Below are 24,854 nucleotides of genomic sequence, written 5' to 3'. Positions count from 1 at the left end.
AAAGACGTTATAACTGAAACTGAACGTTGTATCAATAGGCGCATCTGATGTTACCTGATCACGTCCAAAGACGCAAGAACTCGCTATGGGAGCTGAATTCCCCTTTGATAATCAGGTTTGACGTCATCTAACGAGAGAAAAATGTCTCCGTTTGAACCAATAACAAAACTCACCCATATGAAACCCCAAATAAAAAGCAGTACACTCTGTAACAGGGTAAGAAGAGATTTCAAGATAGGATTTAAAGGAAACAGGAACATCTTAAGAGGGAGTAAAGAACGAAGCTCTGAGCAGGGCAAAGATGGAACCACTGCTTTGATCTCAAGCGGCTTGATGCTGCAATGAGCTGACAGAGGTAGTAGTAGTAATAGTGGTAGTAGTCTAATACCAGGAACAAGCATTGGTGTCTGATCAATAATTGGGGTAGTATTGATAACGGAGATGGAACCGCCGTTTTAACCCCAATTGGCTTGATGCAGCAATGAGCTTTCAGCGAAGCAGTCGTAGTAGTATACTATCAAAAAACCACATTTGAATAAAATCAATAACTGGGGAAGTGTTGACAGCTTGTGGTGCCCCTGAGAGTAGAAGGCATCAATTCTTGCGCATTAGCCCGACGGATATCAGTACTGTATTGATTTTGGCTTTGGAGGTAATGGGTTTTTGTGGCCTCAATTGAGTTTTGAGAGCCCAGCTACAATAATAGTGGACCAATAATTAATACATAGTATTCATAACATATATATATATATATATATATATATATATATATATATATATATATATATATATATATATATATATATATATATATATATATATATATATATATATATATATATATATATATATATATATATATATATAGTTTTTAGTCCTTCCTGAGGTCACTTCACCATCGACTAAGTCCCCCATCCCTTTCAGCAAAGTCCCCCTCATCCTCTCTTGAGCTTTTTCCAAGTGGTACCAATCCACGGAAATATAGTGGGGGGAGGGTAAATGTATGTTTTTGGTTTTAGTCAATGAAAATACCAAAAGCCAGATTTTAACGAAAATGCCGAAAAAGTTTATTTTTCAAAAACTAGGGGACAAGAGGACTAATTGCCCCTTCAAAGAGTATTTTTCACTTTTATGTCCATTTTTGCACTGAAGGAGGTTAAACGCAGGTCTCGACCGAAATATTTGCAAAATTTCTTTTATCACTCGCTAAAACTATCCTCTTGTTTCCTTTGTCACAATTTTTTTCTCATTTTGTTATCCCCCACTCCATTTGATACAACTGCTATTTCGCTACTTTCCGTTATTTCTCACAGTTTCCTGTCGGAAAAGTAAAATCTGAACAAAAAAGTGGTCAGATCCGGAATCGAACCAAAGACTTACTACATGCAAAGTAGACATCTTAACCACCATCCTATCGTATGATGTAAATCCATCTTATATTAAATTTAAAGATTCAAGTACAAGAATCATAAGATTCATCTCCACTATAAGTTGTGTAATTATATTAATTAGTTAATTAATTGGTATAATAGAAATTTTAATCGTATTCTTCACTAGTCAATCAAGGATACACAAACTTTCAGGCCTTCCATAGTAACCTATTAATTAAAAAAAAACAAAAGCATTTGCATTTATAAATGACAGCTGGTCATGATTTGTCAACTTTTGACGATTATAAAGGACATACCTCTAAATCTTCTTTAGACACTTCGTTGGTTGGACCAAGGATATGAAAAGTGCATCCTTGAAACACGTCACAACCATGTTCTTTCACTTTTCGGATCGATTCAGTCTGGAACAATTCCTAGAAAAAAAAATAATAAAAATAGAATAAATAAACGTCGGAAAAAAAACCACTGAAATACTAGGCATAAAAAGCAAAAAAAGATACGTTCTTGGTAAAATTCGACACTAAAGCTAGCTGATGTTACGGGGACACCAATTAATGATAATGTCAGGGGAAGATCTCCCAAATTTTTGTTTAATGAAAGTACAAAAGATATTTTATCCCGAAATCTTAGGACAATTTCGTTGTTTTTCGATTTTTTCAAGGAAAATTCCAAAAAGGCAATCAAACTGGCACCCCTTGATGTTACATCTATTCAGTTTTCGTAGATTTACCTTTCCGTTTGGAGTAGAAAATCAATGTTTTTAAGAAAAATTAGTCGTCCAAAAACTTAGTACATGTAAACCCTGTCCAGCAGCTTTATACGTATTACCTTCAATTTATGTACTGCAACTCAAGTATAACTAATCGATTTCAATTTAACTTTAATAATAATAAATATATAAGATAAAAAAAAAATCCTAATTTCATTTGATAGGAAACACAAACACGAGTAAGTAAAATAAATTAACTAATGATGAGTAACCAAAAAAATAAAATAAATGATAACCAAAAAAAAATCACATAGTAAGATATTTTTATCTTATTTTTATTAATACACAGAAAAAAGAGCCAATTACTAAACAAAGGTGAGTGTGTACGTTTAGAAGATAGTGTCTGGATGGAGCAGATTCAGTCAGTGAAAGTATCGGGTGCACTTTTTGAAAGAATGGTGAGCGTAGAAAATTTGCAGGAAGAGCGTGTGCGAAAAATTGAGGGATTGCTGGTAGCCCGTCAAAGAGCACATTTCGTGTCAGTAATTGAGCGAGTAGTGCAAACAAGTATGCTCTCCCACTGCTATTTTATCTGGCACCGACTTTTAGTCTCGAAGAAAAGTATAAAAAAAGTTGGAAAAGAACATCTGGCGTTTCGTTTGAAAGGGAAAACTGGAAAAGCTAAGGATGAAAGTGCTGTATGTGCTCCAAGAAGAAGGAAGTCTTGGTGTCATAGATTTCCGAAATGTGTGTAAGCCTCTGAGAATTAGAAACGTCAGTAAAGTGATCTGTAGTGAATGGATTGACGATAAAATAATAAAAGGATGAGTCTTACCGGTGATAAATACTATGGAGGATCAACTGGCAAAACCGAAAATGATCAGTGATGTGCCAGAGAAAATTCAAGAAGTGATATAGTGCATTCGAGAGGTGAAAAACCTAGACGTGCTGAGTGAGCACGTTAAAATGGCAAAAGGAAAAAGATACTGGATGAATATTTAGAGAAAACAAAAGAAGAAGTGTATTTCCACTTGGAAAGAAAAGGAACCGTATGTGAATTTCAAGTCTCGTTTGAGAAAATGCACAGTGTACCATCTAGTCAGTTTATGAAGGAACTTATGTTTATGCTAATTCGTGAGATAATTCCGCACCTAGATCGAGAGTCCTTTTACTCGAGATGAGGGCCCAAAGTGCAAGCTATATGACGAAATAGTCATAAATGGCCTAAAGAACGAATTTTTTATTTTAAATATAATAATGGAACTGTAGATAAATGTTTTAGTGCCTTAAGTGTGGAGTGGTTTCGAACACTGAGGAAGATAAGATAAGGTTAATTAAATTGAATGTGGGAGTTCCTGGAGATGGAATGAGAGAGCGAGCTGTGGTGTTGATTGTGATGAAATTATGTAAATATGTATAGAAAAGAAGGAAGAAGAGAAAAGGGATTGAGTTAAGAAGGTTTGGTTTCGAATGATAGCGCGTTGAAGTGACAGTGAACGGTGGAAGGGGCGAGTGGGTACTGAGTAGATGGAGTTGTTAGCTAAAGAAATTATTGAAAAACGTAGGTTATGTTTGAGGAGATATGTTGTGAGCATGTGTTTGTTGTGTGAGTAGATATGGATAAAACAGCGTTTTCAGTTTTTGAAACTGTTCTTTTAGTTAATTAGTAGCCGAAGCATAGTTTAAAGGAAAAAATGAAAAGATAAAGTTGCAAAGTGGTATCACCATAACTTCCTCTGATGTTTTTGTTGTTTGTTTCTAAATATGTCGTTGTGTTTTTCTGCAAAAGACACTTATAATGATAGAAAATTCTGGATTTTTTGTTTTTTTATAATATAATAAATTTCATAACTTGTTTTGAATTTGTTTTTATTATCATTATTATCTATTTTAAGCACACCTCGGTAAAGCAATGTACTTAAGAGTGGGGGGAGGGCTTCCATGCCTGGGTCCCTTAAAATTTCAGAATTATTTAGGTTCTCCCATTAACTTGGAATTTTATTTAGAATATACTGGTAAACCCTGACGACGATAGGCCGGATATAAACGTTGGAACTGTTCTGATGTTGAGAGATGTTTAGGGGGTTTCATTTCCGCCATAGGCTTCTTCCTCCGTCCCGATTCCCAAAAAGGAAACCTTGCTTGCGTGTTGTCGGGGTACACATTTGACGAGTTTGCCTAACCAGAACCGTGACTGCAAACATCAATACAGGGTGATCTTTGGGAGTGGCACCCCTCGAGGAAATAATAGTCTAGTCAACGACATTTCCAGAGGAACTGTATTGGCTTCTTTAGGACACCCGTATAGCTGACCGTATTTCAAACAATATGTGCGAAAAAAAATAAAAAATTCTAACCCTTCTTCTAGGGCTATAATGAGAGAAAGGTTGAGCTGGCAAAGACACATTCGGGAGGAGAAGGATGACATATTGCCTTAGATTGTACTTTTACTAAACGAAAAGAAGGTCGTCCCCGAGTAGAGTGGAAGGGGCATGTAAAGAAGTATTTAAGGGAAATTGTAACTTCTTCGGATGGTGTAAAGAGGGAGACTTTAAATAAATGGGGATGAAGGAGGAGCATACGTAGGTGTGTTGGCCTCAAACGGCTTTGTACTATAGTGAATTATTAGCAGTAGTGTCACCTGTATTTTGCGATCTTTTGGATACCCCTCCCCCCCAAAAAAATGTCATGCATGGCTGAGTAAAAATAGCATAGAAATCTTGAAAACTGGGGCTGCCTTTTCAAAATGAAGGTCTTCACCGTTTCCCCTCGCTTAAAGAATAAACAAGCCTTATATATCAAACAATAAACAGCTGTTATACAAACAGCTTAAGAAGGAGTCGTATTCCCTTGAAAAGTTTAACTGTCTGTGAGAATCAACAGATTGATTGCATCTATTTTTGAAGAAGAAATGCATTGGCAAATGTAACTAATACATTTTTATTATTTCTTTTCAAGGTTCAACGCGGCAACACTGACGAAAATTGGAGCTTTATCCATAGATTCGCCTAAGATGTAGGCCCACTGGACAAATGATGGCGTTAAAGTCTGGTTTACACGTACTAGATCTCGGGTTCGACCCCAGATGGAGCCACTATGTTAGTTTGTTCAGATTTTGTTTCTGCGACAAGGAACGGTGGGAAATGACAAAAAGAGGCAGGGGAAGGTTTAGCCCTATCAGGAAGAACCAAAAAATTAAAGACAACGCTTCTTCAAAAGTTGGGTTGAAGGACCCCAAGGAAAATATAATAATTAGGGTTGAAAGCCCGCTTTGGCTTTGTTAACATCCACACCTCCACCCTCATTGTACAAAAAAAAAAAAAAAAAACAGCTTAAACTAATATAAATTGAGATAGAAACACAGTGCTTCTAAAATTCTCACCTCTTCTAGCAGCTTTTCAGCCTCCAAAGATTTCGATATCCATTCAATCGGCAACACTGCCTTTTTATGTGCCAGTCCCTTGAGATACTTCAAAGTTTTCACGAAATTTCCTCTATTATCCGTAGCACAAATGACATGTGTGATTTCATCTGTATACGTAGAACGATTAACAAAGTCAAATTTGTCGCAGAAGGTTTTAACCAATGATTTGCTACGTGCAGATATACCAGTAGTTGTTAAAACTTTTGTATGGTCAACAGACACAATACTCTTAGTTTCAATATAACCGGGTTGAATGAATACTTGAGTTGATCTAGTTAAACTTGTTGATTTAGTTTTATCCCCATTTGGCGTACTAGAAAGACGTATTTGTGAAACGATGGGGCTCCTGCCTGGGCTTTTACCTGATAACCTGTAAAAAAGAAAGAGTGTCATTCAGATGGACCTTATTCAAATAGAAAGTTTTACCTTAAACTTCTCCTTCACTTATTCTTCTTGTTCGATAATTTGGGGACGTTAATTCTAGATCTCTATGTAATTCCAGGCCAAGTCGCACACGGGGCACCCTATTGTGAGGCAGAGATCCACTCATTCCACTGCGCCACCACAGGGTTCCTTCCCTTGCTCATTAGTAAGATATGACGGCTTCTATTGGTGATTTCTATTTTAACAAACTAAATAAAAAAAAGGAAAAATCTGCAAAGAAATATGTGTCGTTTAAGTAATTAATATCCAAATAGAAAATAGAAGAACCCCTCCTTCACTTCTTCTACCTGTTTGATTATTTGGAGACGCTAATGCATATTGCCATGCAATTCTGGGCCCTACGATGGCTGAAATTGAACCCCGAGCCCGTCTTACGAATCAGAGATGAATCCACTGTGGACCACAGGGTTCTCTCCCTCACTACTTGTAAGACATGAAAATTTCTATTGATAATAGTTCTATGCTAAAAACAAATCAAAAAAAATAAATAGATAAGTAAAACCATAGTTCTATCTTAAAAAAGAAACTATAAATAGCAATAGATAAAAACCTGTAAAAATGTCTCGTTCAAGTGAGCCTTATTCTAATGCACTTGAATGCAAAATTTATTGTGAGGTGATTCTGCACACGAAAAATACAAAGTCATCAAATACTCAAAAAAATAAGGAAAGAAAAAAAAACGTTGTTTGATTATTTCAAGACCCTGATGCAGAATCTCCATGCAATTCAAGGCAGGAAAAGTCAAATCTCTTACCTGACAAATTCTATTCAGATAGAACATAATTTAAAAAAAAATCATACTTCCAGGACTTTTACCTGATACGCTGCAAAAATAAATTTCAAGCAAGTGAGCCTTATTCTAAGAAAATAGTAACCTAGATATTGAAGAGATGATGCAAAAATGGCTCTATACTAATTCAAATAAGAAGATAAAGAGTTTTCCTAAGTTCTTGCCAAATTCCAAACCCCGGTGAGCCTTATTCTAATAGAAAATGTTAAAATAAAAAAGTGATTTTGTCCGAGATTTGATTCCGGTGACGAAAAGATGGAAATCAATTGTCAAACCAAATAATTGTCAATCAAAGCGAAATAAATTGTCTGAATCTAATACTAATTTTATCTTTGCTCTCATAAAGACAATTATCAGAAATTTGTTTTGGTACAATTATTTTTTAAGTTTTCAAAAAAGAGTTAAGAACAATAAAAGGAAAGAAGACAATATAGGGAAAGAAATGAGTGAAAGAAGCATTTAGAATAAAGGATACATTTCAAAAGCCAATTATCATTAATTATATCTGATTCTGTATTGTTATTACGATTGACAACTACGGTTTCACCCCTTTATAAGCTCATAATACGCAAAAGGTAAATAACGTAAAGAATATGGCCTTGGGCGTTACGGTCCCTACAAGCGGTGCTGATCTCCGTTTCATGGCCCTTCAGCCCCAAAGTACAATGGGGGGGGGGCAGCCTCTGCTTTCACACACCCTTCCTATTTACCTTCCCCAGATTTCTCCAGGTACCCATTTAGAGTTGGGTCGACTCTGGCTGAGCTTACAGAGTCACGCCATTTACCCTCGTTTCAAACCAAATAGCCAGCAACACCAGGGCTCTACCCTGTCCACACGGACAAAGGATTTCAAGTTTAGATCTGGTGTTTTGGAACGAAATAATAATGAAAAAAAAATAATCACCAGTAGTGATAACTGATTTCTGGACGATAACCATAATACAACGTGTACGTGATGTCGAAGCTGTTGATGTATTTAACCGAATATCTATTAACAAGTTGTCACAAAGTGTTATCAAGTTGTTGCCCATCTTGCATATATCTTGCACCATATCTGTCAAAAATTAGAATTCACCTTGAAAAAACGAAAACCCAGTTTAAAGTCATTTAAACATTGTCAAAATCCTTGGAATTCTTGTCAGAACCCTAGTAAACACTTATGAGAATTCTGTGAATGTCTTATTGACCTAAATTAGATTTTTGGCTCATTCAGAGCATAGAAACTGGAAATCTGATTCTTGGCAGATACGACAGTGTACAAGATAGGCGACGAGATATCCTATATTAGAAGCACCGTTCGAGTACTCGGTACTCTTATGGAATTTGAAAGTAATTATACCTTGAAGTTCATTAAATACACCGAAAATATTAAACTTTTTTCAAAGATCGTATAAAAGGAGCAAAAAGGTGCTGGTGCTCTTCTTCAGGGGTGTCGGCTCTAAACAGCCCTAAAGAAATACAAAAAGTTATATTCCGTTAGTCCAAAGCGTGCAGATAAGAAGTTTAGTGAAAAAATAAGCGAAAGAAGAAAAAAGATTCATTGTCAAAATAGAAAAAAAATAGAAAAAAGCGAGGAAAAGCTCACACAAAATTTAGATATAGCCCTAAGCATGCAAATTACCTTTAATGGGCTAAAAATCCGTAGTAGATGAACACAAAAACCCAATCTCTTAACACTAGAGACGAATAAAATGAAATTTCAAAACTAAATTGTAACCTCTTACCAAAAAAGTAAATGAAGTCTTCACTTCCTCAAAAATTAAATAGAGATTTTGAGCGGATTTTTGTTTGATTTAATATTATGCCGTTTAATTTGTAATTTTGCGTGATTTACAGCCACATTGTGACTATCTTCCTTGGAAAATAAAATAAAGTTTCTCTTTTCCTCATAAACTAATTTGAAGTTTTTTTTTTCTGATTTGTGATTGAATTTATGATTCATTGTGTTTTTATGCGATTCTCAACCAAATTGGAACTTTTTTTTCAAGAAAGTCAAATAAAATCCTTCATTTTCTCAAAATTTAAAATTTTGTTTTTTATTTTTCTAATTTGCGGTATAATTCGGGATTCATTGTGATTTTGGCTGATTCACAACCTTATCGGGTTTTTTCCCCGAGAATGTGAAATGAAAAGTCTTAATTTCCTCAAAATTAATTTTACTAATTGTAGACACTTGGATATTAATATGAAGTTTGTATAACAGAAATGCAAACATATTAAACGCTGCTATTTTCCAGTCTTAATGAAGCGTGTGCTTTGGACCCTATTGAAATTCCAAATAAGTCTTGTACAGCATCTTTATATACTTATCTAGATATACTTCCAGTTTCTCAACAATTTACTTTTGGAGCAATTCTTTTCAAATTAAATTAAGACACTAAGAAATTACCGCCATATTACCTCAATCAAAGTTTGTTCTCCCAATCACAAGATTTACATAATAATTATCACACTCGACAAAAAAGAGCATCTACATTGACAGGTATAGTACTGAGAGATCTAAATTCGCTCCGTTTGTGTCAATAGCCCGGTGCTGGGATGCTTAAAAGGATCTTATTGATAAATTTCTATCCATTTAATAAAAAGGAAACTTGAATTTCATTTAGTTCAGGATTATTTTTAATTAAGCTTCTTTTAATAAGGCACAGTTATTTGTATGGTATGTTGTTCTGGGTGAATGTGAGCCTCTCAGCTATCGTCTAGTATTAATTTATATTTAATAATATTGATTTTTTTATGGATCCTGGGCTAGCTGCTACTTTCATATTATTGTTGCGTTATTGAATCTTTGCCGTCATATTTATCTTTGTATTGTAGTGTAATTTGTTATTGTATCTTTGTCTAGGTCTAGTTTTTCAAGATTGTCTTGGGCTTGTGTATATATATATATATATATATATATATATATATATATATATATATATATATATATATATATATATATATATATATATATATATATATATATATATGTATATATATATACATATATACACATATATATATATATATATATATATATATATATATATATATATATATATATATATATATATATATATATATATATATATATATATATATGTGTGTGAATAATAAATAAATAAACTTGAACTTTTTTTAACTCCTAATATTAATATAGAAGAGAGAGAGATACTTTTTATCTTACTAAAAGCTCCCTGTCTAGAAAAAAACTGACAAATGATGGTCGGCAAATGCAACGACTTTTGGATTTAGGCCCCCTCCCCAACCAGTAAAAAAAAACACTGTAGAATTAAACAGTATAATGTAATAGGTAACATAATAAATAAATCATAATGAATAAGTGAACTAACTTGCTAGTGCTTGAAAGAATAGTTTGGCCTCGAAGCAAACTTTTAGGCGACTTTTCTTGACTAGATCCGAAAATTTCATCACCATCATTCATTTCTACTTTAGATTTCTTGGGATCCTGCTCGAATTTTTCAACTGGTGTTTTAACAAATTTCTGAGTATTTGCTTTTTCTTCCTGAAAATGCAACAAAATTAATTAGAAATAGGAAGCGTCAAGCATGGGCGCGTGATCAGCAATATATTTAAGAGCTGACCTGCAATTTCGAGGGGATGGAGAGGGGTAGAAATCATAGAAAAATCCGAAATTTAAAAATAGAAAAAGAAAACAGACTATCGGTAAAAGTCAAGTACAATTTACCAAGGGGCTTTCTATACTTGGATCTCTGGTGTTCCAGACAAACTAGATCTTTAAAAATATTGCTCTTTTTATTGGCTTAAAACTTCACATAGAAGAACCAATCAGCTGGAACTTAACTTTACGTTCTTTTTATTAGCTTAACTTCACACAGGAGAACCAATCAAGTAGAACTTGCTGCTCTTTTTACCGAATTAATGTTTAACATACAAATATATAATATAAATATAAGATAAATCAAAATAACGTGATTATCTTACGAAAATACGTCACAAAAACACTGATAAAATTAAACCACAATTTCTTGCAAAAGTGCATGAAGGTAATCTGTGTTTTTCAGGTTGTCTTAAATAATCTTCCTAAACAACTAAAACTAGATTTATTTCTTTTTTTTCGTCCTAAAAGAATCATGAGCTACACAGGACCAATGAAGCGAATCACAGGATCCTTTGCGAATTATGCTCTTTATACGTTTAAATTTACTTTCAAATTACAAGACGAAAAATTAGCATGGAATCAAATAAAGAATCATTAAAAATAGACTAAGATTTACTTTTTTGTATTAGATTACAAAAAAAAAATTGAGGTAAAGATTGAAGTAATAGAGTCTTAGCGAAGCTTGCTCCAAACAAAACAATCTAGCTAAGGATTAGCTATAGACTACAGATTAAGGATTCTGACTATAGATTAACCATAAATTATAGATTCTAGATATAGATTAGGTAGTTATAGATTCCGGGAGAAGACTAACCTAATGACATGAAGGTTGATTATATAAATCAGCCATAGGCTTTCCCTTTAAGTTTCAAAACGAAAAATTAGCATGGAAATTATATAAAGGATCAAATGAATAGATTAATTATATTATCTATTCATTATAAATAAAATTATTTTTGGCAAAACTATTAATTTTATCTAATCATTAATATTTATTGCGTATTATTTCAGTATTTAAGGTTAAATATTTTATTCATTTCGTAAAATAGACAGCAATGTCTTCCAATGGTATAGCTAGGGGGTAAGGGGGACGGCTGTTCCCAGGCGCAGCCTCTGGGGGGCACCAAACTTAAGTTTTTGGTTTACTTATATCTCGGTAGCGATGGTAGGGCCAGGAGGGGGCAAGAGCAAAATTACCCCCAGGTGCTGAAAATCCTAGCTACGCCTCTAAGCTATAGTTCCAAAACCAGGCATTTACACAAACAACTTGAAAAAAAAACTCTTCCCATTCAAACATATGCGTTTAAGACGCATTCAAAACATCCACTGGACCCGAAAGTAAAAGAAGCTACTTTACGACAGAAGACGTCTCAACCGTCGATAATCAAAGCGATCAATAATTGAAAGTGAATTTACTTTGGCCACATGATTCACATGGCCAAAACTCGACTACCAAGGCCGTCCTCCAGTGGCAACCATGCAAACCAATAGTTAGGAGACCCCCAAACCCACTACGACACAGCTACTGGGCCAGACTCACCACCCTTAATGGTAGTATGTTTCACCGCCCACTGCGATGAAAGACGACAAGTGACTCTTCGTGGATGCTCTACACACATCCAAAGTCACAAGAGGATCTAAGGTAAATTAAATAAATAATTGAAGATTAAAGGAACTCACCAGATTAACAACATCTTTCTCATGAACAGTCAGTAGATCGTCTGCCATGTTGGCAGCAATTTCATCAAAACTGTCTTGGGTCTCCATTTCTTCTACCTTTGAACGCTTCCCATCTACAGAAGGGCCATCAAACTCAGTGCTTGACCTCTTCCTACCTTCGGGACTTGTATAAACCGCCTCATCAGCATCTGAATAAAACGTCCGATCTAGCAGATAAGATGGAACACAACTGAGAGATGACTGAGTTTCCAAGACCTGTGGAATTTCTGGCACAGGAAAACTTGGATTAATAGACAAATGAGTATTATTGGTATTCATTCGTTCATCAAGGGGTAATACACCAACAGTATTAGGAGCTAGTGTCGATACCGAGTCACTGTTCATCAATATGTTTTTCTGTTCATAATTAGTGCGTTGCTTCGTTACACCGCCTGATTTCAACAGCTTTGGAGTACTTAAAGCTTGTATGCCTTCCACTTTGAGTGGACTTGGCATTCCCTCAACCAGACTGTTATAATTTTCGAGACTAATTCCAAACATTTTGTCTTTAGAGGAGTTTGGTTTTTCTGATAATATATGTCCTTTTGACAAATTTCTATGTGGTTTGTGATCCCGCTCTTTTGACAAGGTTAGTTTACCTCTGCTTCTAGGGGTATCAAAAGTATTGATATTTTCAACACTCTTTAGAGGACTGGGAGGGATTTCAATATTTCTCTTTGGTGTGACAGTACCCACTACTTGCTCATTGGATGTTAAGTTTTCTTGGTAATTTTCGAAACGGTCAGCTACAACAGTTGGTTTATCAGTGACTCGCAATCTACTTTTAGTTGGGCTGTATTTTTTTAGCATTGTAGTTCGTTCAAATTTTCTCGCTTCTCTGCTTTCTATATTCACGAGCGTTTCCACCAATCCTTGAGAGTCAATTTTCAAAGCTCTCTGTTCATCATCTGCAAAAAGATCTTTGTTATCTTCATAAATAGGAATAGTGCCATGAACTGGAGTACATGCATTTTCTACGTCTGATTTAGTTACTGGTATGCAAGACTCCTTCAAATGACGTTTCTCAATATTTTCTCTGCAAACATCAGCGTCGTCAAGCATAATAATTTGATGCTCATTACACAAATCTGACTGAGTTTCCAAATCAAGGCTCTCACTTTCAAGTTCAAAAGGTGATTCTTCTTCACTTTTAGCTGAAGCCAAGCGCAAACGACTTAATCTAGGAATTGTGCCACTTTTTGATTCAGAAGAAATGAGAGCCTTTCCTAAATTGTCAGTCTCTTCATTCGCTATATTACTTCCTATTTCTTCACTAACTTTTCTATTCTCAGGGCTACTCAAAGAGATATTAGAGACAGTAGCTACGTTATCATCTCTCTTTAGTCGCTTAGCAGGACTTTGAGAAGAAGTTACCACATCGTCTGACTGCAGCTCAATGACTCTATTATGGACATTATCCTCAGCCACACCAATGGCAAGTGGGGGGTCACTTTCTCCAAATAGGATTCCCATGTCTTTTTCTACTTTACTAATAGGGCTTATAGGATGTTCTCTACCCTGTTGAACCAGTAAACTAACAACAGTGTTATCATTAAGTGATTCTTCAGAAGGTAAAGGTGCATGATGACCTAGATTAGAAGACCTAAACCAGGTGTGCTGAGCATCAGAATTGCTTAATTTGCCTTTCAAAAGGAATGCAATCGTACGTCTGACCTCAGGTGATTTAGGCGGAGTTCTGATAGCACCCCTTCTAAAAAAAGGAACCCTTTGAAATTCAACAGGCACTGATTGTTCCTCATTTATTAAATTGGGTTCAACATTAGCATACAGGCTTTGCGTCACTTGAATTTCAACATTCCTGGTGTGAGGGTGAGAGTGGCAGCCGGACTCATTCCCTTCACTAGACGGATGAGTTGTTTCCTCACTGTTGGCTATCACAGTTGTAGTACCTTCCGATTCAAGTATCTCTGTTGCCGCTGTTGAAATATTTTCAGCAACTTTTTCAATAGAAAAGGAAGAGCTTGGTTTCGGGACAATTCTTATTTTTTTACCCGAAGGAAATGGCAGAAGTGGATCTTTGACGCGTAGAGGTGGCCGAGTCTGAAGCTGCTCTTTCTTCTTAATCATTTCAACAAACAGGTCTTGTGTTGATTCTTTAGAAGAAATAGCAGACAACTCCTGTGTTTCGGCTTGAATTTTAAACGTTGCACGCTTAGGCAACTCTGGAGTATTAAAATAGCTAGTTTGTTTTTTCGGTGAAAAAGGTATGCTACGAGTGGGTGAATTTTCATTATGATTAGATAAGACCATAAACTCTTGCAGTTTAGAACCCATTTTTGGGATATCAACTGCTTGTATATCATCAAAAGAGGAGCAGATATAATCAGCTTCTTTATTCTCAGGTTCCCGGACTGCGTTTGATGTAATAGTCACGTCTAATTTCACAGTTCTTTGCCTTTTATCCAAATCTTCTTTCAATCCCTCAATGCGGGACCAGCCGGGGGATTTTGGTAACTGCCCAACCTTGTTTCCATTTTTTATTGGTGAAGTAAAGCATCTATTCAAAAGTGCTACAGGTTGTGGTGAGGGTACAACAACCTTTTCAGGGGTAGTAGTAATAGGGTTGAGTTGCAACTCTTCAACTACACTTGTTCTTTCTTCCCCTTTTTGGGTCGTTAGTGATTGTAGCACAGAGCTTTCGTTACTTGATTGAACATCGTAAAGAGCTATTTCTGTTGGGTGTTGGAACATGACTTTCTTTTTGCATACTTCTCTTTCGCTTCCGGGCCCTTTCAAGACTGACACCAATGATTCAGCTTTCTCAGCTGAAAAAGGTTCAGGTGGCTTAAATTTACCCATATTCTTCACCAGCTTACCATTGAAACTCTTCCTTGACACATCTCTACTCTCTTCTATTTGTGGACTATCGTTAATTTCTGGAGGAATAACACCCGATTTAGACGTTGTTGCAACAACCCGACTTTCAACAATAACATGCTCCTCATTCGCAAAAAGATTCTCCAAATTTAGATCATCCTCAATCAGAGTTTCAGCTTCTTTCTTTGATTTGGAGCGAGTTACTCGTTGTTTGGTCTGTCTAGGCTCTGCTTTCTTAGAAGAAGCCTTGGCCTTAGATATTTTTTGCCTATCCGTTTTTATATCGTCAAGCTCTTCTATTTTTGGCTGAGAAGAGAAGAGCTCAATAACAGGCGAAGTTGGAGCTTTTATATCTTCGGGCGATTCTTTAATCACATTCGATTCTTTTGCATTCCCATTCAATTCTTCGGCAAAGAGTTTATCAAAGTCGTCCAAATCTGGACTAGGGGACTTAGGTGGCTTTTTTCGACGTGAAGCCCATGGTTTGCCTTTTTTTTGCTTAGCTGTCACTAGGTCTGAATCTTGACTGGGAAGAAAGTCGTAAGGGTTGTCAAATTTGATATTATCGTGGCTTACAGTCATGTATCTTGGCTTCTTCCCAAGTTGTGACCTCATTGGGGTTCCGGGGAAGGTATTAATCCTATATCTCTGAGGCCGTTCCCCTTTGAAAAATTTTCTTGAACTACTCTCCCCATTCGTGTGTGTTTTTTCAAAAGTATTGCCACTTTTGTTTTTTACTTTTCTATCTCCCTGTTTCTCTGTCTGTTTTGGACGTGGTTCAGATTCTTCTATTTCTTCTATCATGGTTAAAGGTGATGCATTTTTTTCATCGATTGATTCCAACCAATCTGAAACTTTTTCTTTTGCTGCTGGGCTTGATCCCAAATCAATTTTTTTAGCTTCCTTCAGGGTTCCGAAACTGTAGACTGGCTCATAACGCTGACTGACCGATAGGAACTGACTATCTTCTGAAACGTCTTTCTGCCTTGAATAGTCTCTCTTTGCTTTCTGTTTAGACTTTATGGGGAATCCAATATTAGCATGGAATTTACCGCCCTTTTCTTCCTTTATAACCGGATCTGAAAAAAAAAAAAACTATTATGAATAGTTTCTCAACCTTTAACACTTTTTTTGGCTGTTACATTCAAGAAAATTTGAGGCAGAGACTGGAGCAATAGGATCGTTAGCAAATCATATGCGGCTCCTTTCGTGCTTTGCTTTTAAATTCAAATTTCAAGACAAAAATTACCATACAATTAAATAGAGAAGTAAATAACTAGATTATTTATCTTTAAATAATTTTTTTGTTGTTAAAAAACTGAGTTAGAGAGTGGACGAATCAAGTCCTTAGCAAAACATGTTCCAGTGCCTTACATGTTTAGTCCTTGTTTTCAAGCATCAGGTCGAAAGATTAGCATGGAAATAAATAAAGAACTAAAAGACAAGAAAAATATTTTTATTTTTAAACGGAAAAAAAAATTTGTTTGCTTCTATGCTACAAAAAAGTTGAGAAACAGACTGACGCAATAAACATTTGGAAGGTAGAGTTAATGGGTTCAGAGGATCCTGGGAAAGGAAGGTCTGAGCTCCCATTTGCGAAGAGAGTGGTACACGGTGGATCACCGAAACTCGAAAAGCCTGCAGGTTTCGTGCCATGGACAAGAAGAGAGAACGGTACGGCGAAAAAGAGTTTCGTGCCATGGACACTAAAAAAGGAGGGTTCGGCGGAAAAGTTCCGTGCCATGAACAATGAGAGAGAATGACACGGGGAGAGAGAGATAAGTGTCTAAGAAAAATAATCTTACGTCTTGGTTGTTACTCATTGGTGATCGCATGTCTATGGAGAAGACATTAGGCCGATTGAACCGCATCTTTATATTTGATAGATTAAGTACAAACGTTCGAGAGCAATTTAAAAACTGAATCGAGAGCATTACAAAAACTGTAGTTTGTGCTTGCCCAGAAATAAAATGCATCATAATTTTCTAACTACGTTGGGAAATAATGAAGAGCCAAAATACCGTTTCGTGTGTTTTCAGTGGACTTTGCTGGTCCAAGGGGGGGGGGGTGCTTTAGGTGGTCCTACTGAAAACGGACACTTTTCATTTTTTAAAATTTTTTATTCTGAACACTGCCCCAAGAATAACAACTGAGGCTAGGTGTAACTTTCTTTACGAGTCAGTGATGGCATACTTTGGTCTTTTCGAAGTTTGGATGACTAATTCCTACCAATCTCGGTTCAAATCTGATTTCATAGATATGAACGAAATTAAAGTTTAAGCATCATTTTTCGCCCAGTTATAATCCTCAATCGAATGAATTATATGAGAATCGCGTGAAGGTGACAAAATTCGTGTCAAAAGTTTATTGTCAGGATCATCCCAATTCATGGCATACTTATTTTTTTCTTTCAAAATGTATTGAATTCTACTATGTCCTCCACAACTATATATATCACATAATTTTTGGAACACAACCTCTTTCATTTTTGGATATTTAATTGTTATTGCCTACCATTGATTATTTTAATATTTATAATGGTTAATTTAGTCAGGAGTTCATTCACGACTTATAGGAATTGTGATGAACAAATAGGAAAGCAGAGAAAGTCTCAAAGAGTACAATATAATAAAAATGCTGTAGATTTACCTGTTTTACGAGAAGGGGACTTAGTTTATGTCCAAGACAAAGCTCAAAGTCAGAGGGAAATGAAGGGTTTAAAGCTTAAATTTTGGGGATCCTATATAATGTAATTTTTTTTAGAGGATTCAATATTCTTGGTACCAGAACTTTCAGAAATCTCTGTAAGAAGTAAACAGTCGTCTGATAAACCCTATAAAGGATTCAGAAACTTTCTTATGTTTGAATCCTATTTTCAGGTGAAAATTGATATGATTAAAAAACCTAATATTGTCACTGGTAAACTCAAATCTAGAGACAAAGAACAAAATAGCATCAATTAACAAAATAGCATCAATTATAGCTTTTGCAACGTCTGGGTGACAAACTTTTGGTAGTTCAGAATTGTTTCCAGCAACCAATTAAGACAATTACATTAATATCGGAGTTATCAGCAATTGTAAAATTGTAGTTACAGAATCGTGCACTTAAAAGAACTGATCCAGGGTCGTCTTTATACCAGCTACCAGTGGAGACTCCAGCAGTTGCTTCAGAGATGATGGAGGGTAGCTCCGTTTCTATTGTACAACCAGACGTCGAAATAGAGCATAGTCTAGTTAGTCCAGAAGTAGATAAAGATAAAACAGAGGTTGAAGTCGGCTCGAGTGGAGACTCAAATAGAACTAATAGTTTTAGGAGAAGCAACAGGAAAGCAACTTATAAGCCTTCAGGTTATTATAGTGTTAAAGTTATTATTATAGAGATAGGTAAAGTAAGATTATCATAAAGATTAGTAAGGGATTGGTATGTTATTGCAGCATAAATGCTGATGGAAATAGAAGTCACAGTTAAAAAGAAGACGTAGATAGGTTTTATGCTGATTAACTTGACAGGAGAAATGCTTTCTCTGAAATTGGAATAACAGTAAGATAAACATGACAAGCGAAAACTGTGTAGTAACTTTTCACAAATGGAGTATTTGCTTTCTATTAATATCTTACGAATAGTAAAAGAATTGAATAATTTGTGGGGAAACAATTAAGGTTTTGGTGAAAGAAAGCATTTATTCCAAGCATGGGTATTTAGTGCATGTTCCAAGCAAGTATTTAGACTTATGCTATTTACTATTTTTGCTTGTTTACTATTTAATGGTTTATATTATACGTATTTTATCTGTTTATATTTTTATACCTGGATGTATGAGGAAGGTTATACCGAGAAATTGCATTATTTATTTTAATTGTGTTGTATATGATGTATGACAAAGCATAGCTGCATTATTTTGACTCCCGTTTTTTAATGCAGGCAATTGCTGCAGGTGAAAAACCCTCCACCAATACCAAGATAAGTGATACACGATCAATTTCAGCAAATACTGACTTAAGTGACATCCAAGCAAGCTAGTGATTACAGAAGGCACAGAAAAATCGAGTGACACTAACGCATATTACCTATTGGTCGAACGCGTCAAACCCCAAACAACAGCAACAACAAGAAAGAAAAAGAGGAAATTAAAAGAAAATCTTATTGTGGTTGCTTAAATTGAAGATTACTATTTTGTTGAAGTGTTATATTTAAGACAAGTTCTTTCAAAGGATTAATTAAAAAACTTTTTCCACAAAATAAGTTTTTCAAAAAAAAGTAAAGGACTCCATTAAACCTAAAATGAACAAAAAAATAATCAAATAATCTATCAAGCTTACAACTACCACAAACCACCATCAATAAATAAATGAAACCCAACACGAAAAGAAATTAACATGAGCAGGGTTCAAAACCCCTATGCTTTCTAAAACCCAGAATATAATTTGCACTTTACTGAAAAACTACAAATGAATGAACATTTTCAGTTCAATATACATATTTTGATATTTATTCCTTAGAACCTTAATTAGTTTTTGATTTCTTAAAGTTATAAAAGTGAAAACATTTCAAAGTTTTTATGCCGATTAATAAGTACATAAATTTTGTTTCCTTGTTTCTATTTTTTTTTTTTTAATTAAGGTATACGCTAAAGCAATGGAGTCCTTTGTGAGAACAGGGGTTCGAGTCCTTGTGTCGGTGGTTATTCGGTTTGGGATGGAGATCGGTGATGTGACTGTACGCTCAGACAGAGTCGACCCAGCTCTAGACAAGTATCTGCAGAAATCTGGGGAAGATAAACAGGAAGGGTGTGCAAAAGCATAGAACGGCTGGCCACAACCCCCCATTGCACTTCCTGGCTGAAAGGCCATGAAACGTATATCAGCACCGCCGGTAGGGACTATGAAGTCCAAATCCGTATTCTTTACGTTCTTTTTATAAAATCCCTAAACTGAAATTGTTCCGACAAAAGGCCTCAAAACCCCATTCCGATCTCCGTTAAAATTATGACAAGAAACATTCTTTGGATCATGTCCCCAAATACGTCTTAATCTTCAGCTCATTTGATTCATGTGTTTAGGATTGAAATTTTGAGGTACGTTTTGTTCTTCTTCTTCAAAAAACATCAACTATGTGTAGCAAAACAATTTCAACTACTTCAATTATTCTTTAAAAAATCTCAATATTCTTTCACGTGCCATAAAAATTTACTTCACAGGCCATAAAAATTGGCTTCACAGGCCTTCAAAGCATATCAATATTCTTTCACAGGCCATAAAAATTCACTTCAGTGGCCTTCAATTAGCCTTTAAAGCATATCAATATTCTTTGACAGGCCACAAATTATACAAATTCACTTTACAGGGCATAAAATTTCCTCAGCTGCTACTGGGAACGCCCCCCCCCCCCCCCGTTAAATATGACCTTCTTATGCGGACGAAATATATGTACAAATTAAACTTAGTGAGAGAAATTAAAAATTCTTTGAATACCCAATGACATTTTTAGAAGTCAACGTCCATTGCAACGTCCTATTTCAATTTGTTCTTCTTTTTTCATCTTAAGAGTGAGCATCTTAAATTAAGTTACACAAAGTGCAGTTATTATAGAGCAAGATGATTCTACTGCATACGAGCTACATAAATGTCGTAGTCCTATTCCTAACAGTTGCGTATCCCCACTCCTACTCTTTAGCACCTCCCGTGTGAGCAGATACATTTGGTTGGCTGAGGTCTCTCATTTTATTATATTTATCTCTACTTTTTTTCCGAAAAAAGATTGGTATTAGATTACTTTTTCATTCGTGATCAAGAAAGCAGGAATAAATTTGCGAATTAATGCACCTTTCATGCCATTTTGGCAACTGCTCGTTTTTCGTTTTGTTTTTCCAACAATGTATAATTGGTAGAAATAAAGTTGCACTGGTTCTTTTTTCACAGAAAAGAACTTGAGTTTTCTCTCCCATCGGTTTCCCATATTTTCACAGCGATACGGCCAGCGTTTCCACTTCTTTAGTTTTTGTGTAAATGTTCCATGTAAATTTTGTGTAATGAGCTATTAATCAGTCTTATGGCATTTCAACGGGAATCTACAGCATTTATTTAATGGTCCATAACGTTTTCTGAGAAAAAAAAAGTAGAGACACGTGGTACCCCATAGTAAAGGAGATAGGTTTAAAATCAAATGATTAGATTCAATCAAATACACCAGACTCAGACAATAGCTACAGGGATCACAATTGGACCAAGGGGCCACAAGGTAGGAGAATACCTTCCTCTCGACAAGATTAGCTTGAATGCTCCCTGGATAAACCTAAGACAAAACTTGTTTCTGCAGCCCTTTCGATTACTTAAAAAAAAAATCCTACGACCCCAGTCCCCCACCCAACAATTATGGCTCATATGAGGTAGAATAAGCAAACAATTTCATACAAAAATGAACAGTCTCTAAAATAATCAGCCTCAAAAGTTGATTTCCAACAGCCTCAAATTTAACAAAAATTGAAAAAACAACTTTTGGGAAAAAAATTAGATGGCTACTACTTAGTATCCCACAAGCTGAACAGGAAATCCTAAGTAAGTACTTAAAGCTTATTTATAGCTCTGATTGACCAACAAAATAGAAAAATTACTTGTAAGAAATATTGTGGTTCAAAACTTGTCAGTCCATTTACACGGTCAAAATTTGACAAAGTAACAGCAGGCCAAAAAAACACGTTATTTGGCTTCTCACTCTGACATTTGCTTAAGGAATAATATGATTGACTTACAAACAAATTAAAATTATCTTTAATTTTTACATTATTTATTTTTAGATTACTATTTAACTTTAATTTCTTTAATTTTTAATATATTCAAATTATTTAGTTTTAAATTATTTTAAAAATAAATAAATAAAATCAACGGACAAAAATACAAAATATTAAATCAAAGCAAAAAAAGATTGCTGTCCTAGATGTTCCTGTTGAAAAGTAATGGACAATGGAAGCACATAAAAACCAATGGAATTACAAAATAGAACGCGTAAGCACAAGGCAGAACAGTAATCCCTTTTTTTCTCTTTGGATTCACCGTGTACGTTATTTTTTGTTGTCGTTGTTTTGTTTTTTATAGGTCAAGGGGTTCTCAGCCCAATTAACGGCCAGCAACTAAAAATACAAATAAACAGGGAAGGAAATTATACTCAGTAAATTTTTAAGCAAATGTTTCTGACTTATGTGAGATGGTATAAGCAAATATTTTCATATGAATACAAAAATTCAAACATAGGAAGAGACTCATAAGTTAATATGACCGTATAAAGATTTAAAAATAAATATTATGGAAATAAAAAGAAACTTGTAAAAAAATATATATATTAAATGATAACCACATTAACAAATTGAATGACACACCATTCATCATTTACTTAAAACTTAACTTATAACTCAATTTATGTCTTATTTTAATTGGTAACTGCCTGTTACTTTCATCCAATCAACAATCTTCAGCTCTGAAAACCATTGCGTGACGTTATACAACGGGTAACTGAATCTGAGCGAGTACTTCTCATTCAGTAGTTTTAATAAAAAAGAAAAAAACGCGTAAGTTAACTTAACTTAAAAGTTAACTGAACCTAAACCTTATCTTACAATTTAACATTTATGCACAACTCCACCAGAAACAATGTGAAGTTGTAAAAAATGTTTTGATTCGAAAACTTTTCATTTCTTTTTACTGGATCAATAATGACATAGCAACAACAGGTATAAATCGTGATCACGGCCTTTCATACAGTTAATTTGCCACTAAGGAAGAGTCAATCGTGTCGTAACCGTATCCTAGGCACAGAACCTAAACATCTTTCTGCAAACAGTTTCAATGTTAGTTTAAATTACATACTCACCATGCAACTATTCTTACCGAATTGGAATTGGAGGCCTTGAATTATATTTTGGGTTATATTTATAATGAGATATTTTTAAATAAAAAAATAGGAAAAAAGACAAAAATGAAGCTGTGAAGTACCTTTATACACTTGAATTTTCTTCTTCTCATTCATATTCTTTGTCAGTAACTCACTGCCAGTATTTCTGTCCGGGCAAAAATCAGCTATTTTATCCGCTATAAAATAATCAAAGTTGAAACTTAGAGCTTCCAAACATAATGGAGAAAATTATTTAAAGAAATTTTCAAAATATAATCAGATTTGATAAAAGAAAAACTTTAGATATAGCGTTCAACAACAAAGCCTTTAGCAATGGGCATTTCAGTGGTTTTAATTGAACTTGCAACTGCAAAAATGCGTTGTTCCAAAATTGCATTGCCAATGCAAGTATATAGATGACGTTAGTTTGCTTTGAAAATTATTCTCAAAAATATCTTTTGAGCGCTTTTTTTTAGGTTGTCCTTGTCGTCTGCCGGTGGTCCTTGTCATTTAAAATTTATAAAAAAAATTATGCTGCATATCTAAAAGGAGAGATTCCACCCCCTTCCCTCCCAGACATTAGTATAACATACCCACTCCCCTGAAAAATGATAACCTTTAAATATGTTTGTTTCTGTTTCTTACAAACTTCTTCAAAGGTTTTTTTTTTCAAACTCTACACACTCACACCCTCCATAGTGCCGTACCTGTGCAAGTCCGAGTATAACCTTAGATAAAATGGAATGAAATTAAAATCATACAAAATGTGAGTTTACAAGCACAGTATTGCATTTTTAACTTGAAGTAGCTATTGAGTGAATAACTTTAATTGGAAGTTACATTTAAAACCATGGGGAAAATGACCCCCCCCTCCCCAAAAAATGCATAACCTAGATCGAGATGTTTATATAAAAGTACCGTATCATTTTTTATTTAGTGATTAAATAAAAAAACTAGTTTTTTTAAACTGAAAGTAAGGAGCGGCATTACAACTTAAAACGAACAGAAATTACTCCGTGCATGAAAGGGGCGGTTCCCTTCTCAACGCTCCGTTCTTTACGCTAAACTTTGACTCTTTCTCTCAATTCTACTTTATTAAACAGTAAAAAAATTTAGCGTAAAGAGCGGGGCGTTGAGAAGGGAACCGCCCCTTTCATACACGGAGCAATTTCTGTTCCTTTTAAGTTTTAATGTTGCTCCTTACTTTCAGTTAAAAAAAACTAGTTTTTTTTATTTAATTTCTGAACGTTTTTGAATTAATGCATGTTTGATTTTGGCTCTCCACACATAAATTATTAAAATGAAATTTGCAAATTAATTCTTTTTTTGGCTAAATGGCTTTCTCTTAGTTTTGATCAGACGATTTTGAGAAATAAGGGGTGAGGAAGGAGGCATAGTTGCCCTCCAATTTTTCGGTTACTTAAAAAGGCAACTAGAACTTTTAATTTTTAACGAACGTTTTCATTAGTAAAAACTATACGTAACTTGATAATTAACTTACGTAACAAACTTCTATATTCTTATATTTTTATTATGTATATGAGGGGGTTTGTCCCCTCGTTAATACCTCGCTCTTTAATCTAAAGCATAAGTTTTGTCCCAATTCTTTACGAATGACCCCTGAGTCAGAAAGGCCATAGAATAAATAGTTGAAATTACTAAAAATACTTTAGCATAAAGAACGAGGTATTTAGGAGGAGAAGAACCCTTCATATGCGTAACAATCTCTGTTCGTTTTAAGTTTTAATGTTACTCCTTACTTTCAATTGAAAACTTTTTCATGTTTATTTTTTCATTGTTTTTTTTTTATAGTAATGCTAGAAAATCCTGCGCCCTTTTCATTGAATTTCTCTTCCCCCATGACATATTTATCCAAGGAAAGATAGTCCCACATAGCCTCCTCCCCTCAACCCCTCCCCCCAAACCAAAAAAAATCCCCCTGAAAACATCTATACACTTCCCAATAACCATTACTGTATGTAAACATTGGTCAAAGTTTGTAACTTGCAGCCCCTCCCCCAGGGACT

The 24,854-nt window shown here is 34.9% G+C and overlaps 1 protein-coding gene across 1 annotated transcript in view; it reads right to left on the bottom strand.

Annotated features, from left to right (window-relative positions):
• Positions 1–24,854, bottom strand: part of LOC136026277 (breast cancer type 1 susceptibility protein-like) — a 44,782-nt gene that overhangs the window by 6,370 nt on the left and 13,558 nt on the right. Inside the window, exons 3-7 of the mRNA XM_065702666.1 lie at positions 22,929–23,024; positions 12,064–16,019; positions 10,094–10,266; positions 5,483–5,894; positions 1,688–1,804 (exon numbers count right to left, since the gene is read on the bottom strand). Coding sequence (XP_065558738.1) covers positions 1,688–1,804; positions 5,483–5,894; positions 10,094–10,266; positions 12,064–16,019; positions 22,929–23,024 — 4,754 coding nt within the window. The remainder of the gene's footprint in view (positions 1–1,687; positions 1,805–5,482; positions 5,895–10,093; positions 10,267–12,063; positions 16,020–22,928; positions 23,025–24,854) is intronic.

This window comes from Artemia franciscana, chromosome 4, assembly GCF_032884065.1.
Source record: "Artemia franciscana chromosome 4, ASM3288406v1, whole genome shotgun sequence".
In the NCBI taxonomy this organism is placed as follows: Eukaryota; Metazoa; Arthropoda; class Branchiopoda; order Anostraca; family Artemiidae; genus Artemia; species Artemia franciscana.
This window is presented reverse-complemented; position numbering and strand designations above follow the sequence as displayed.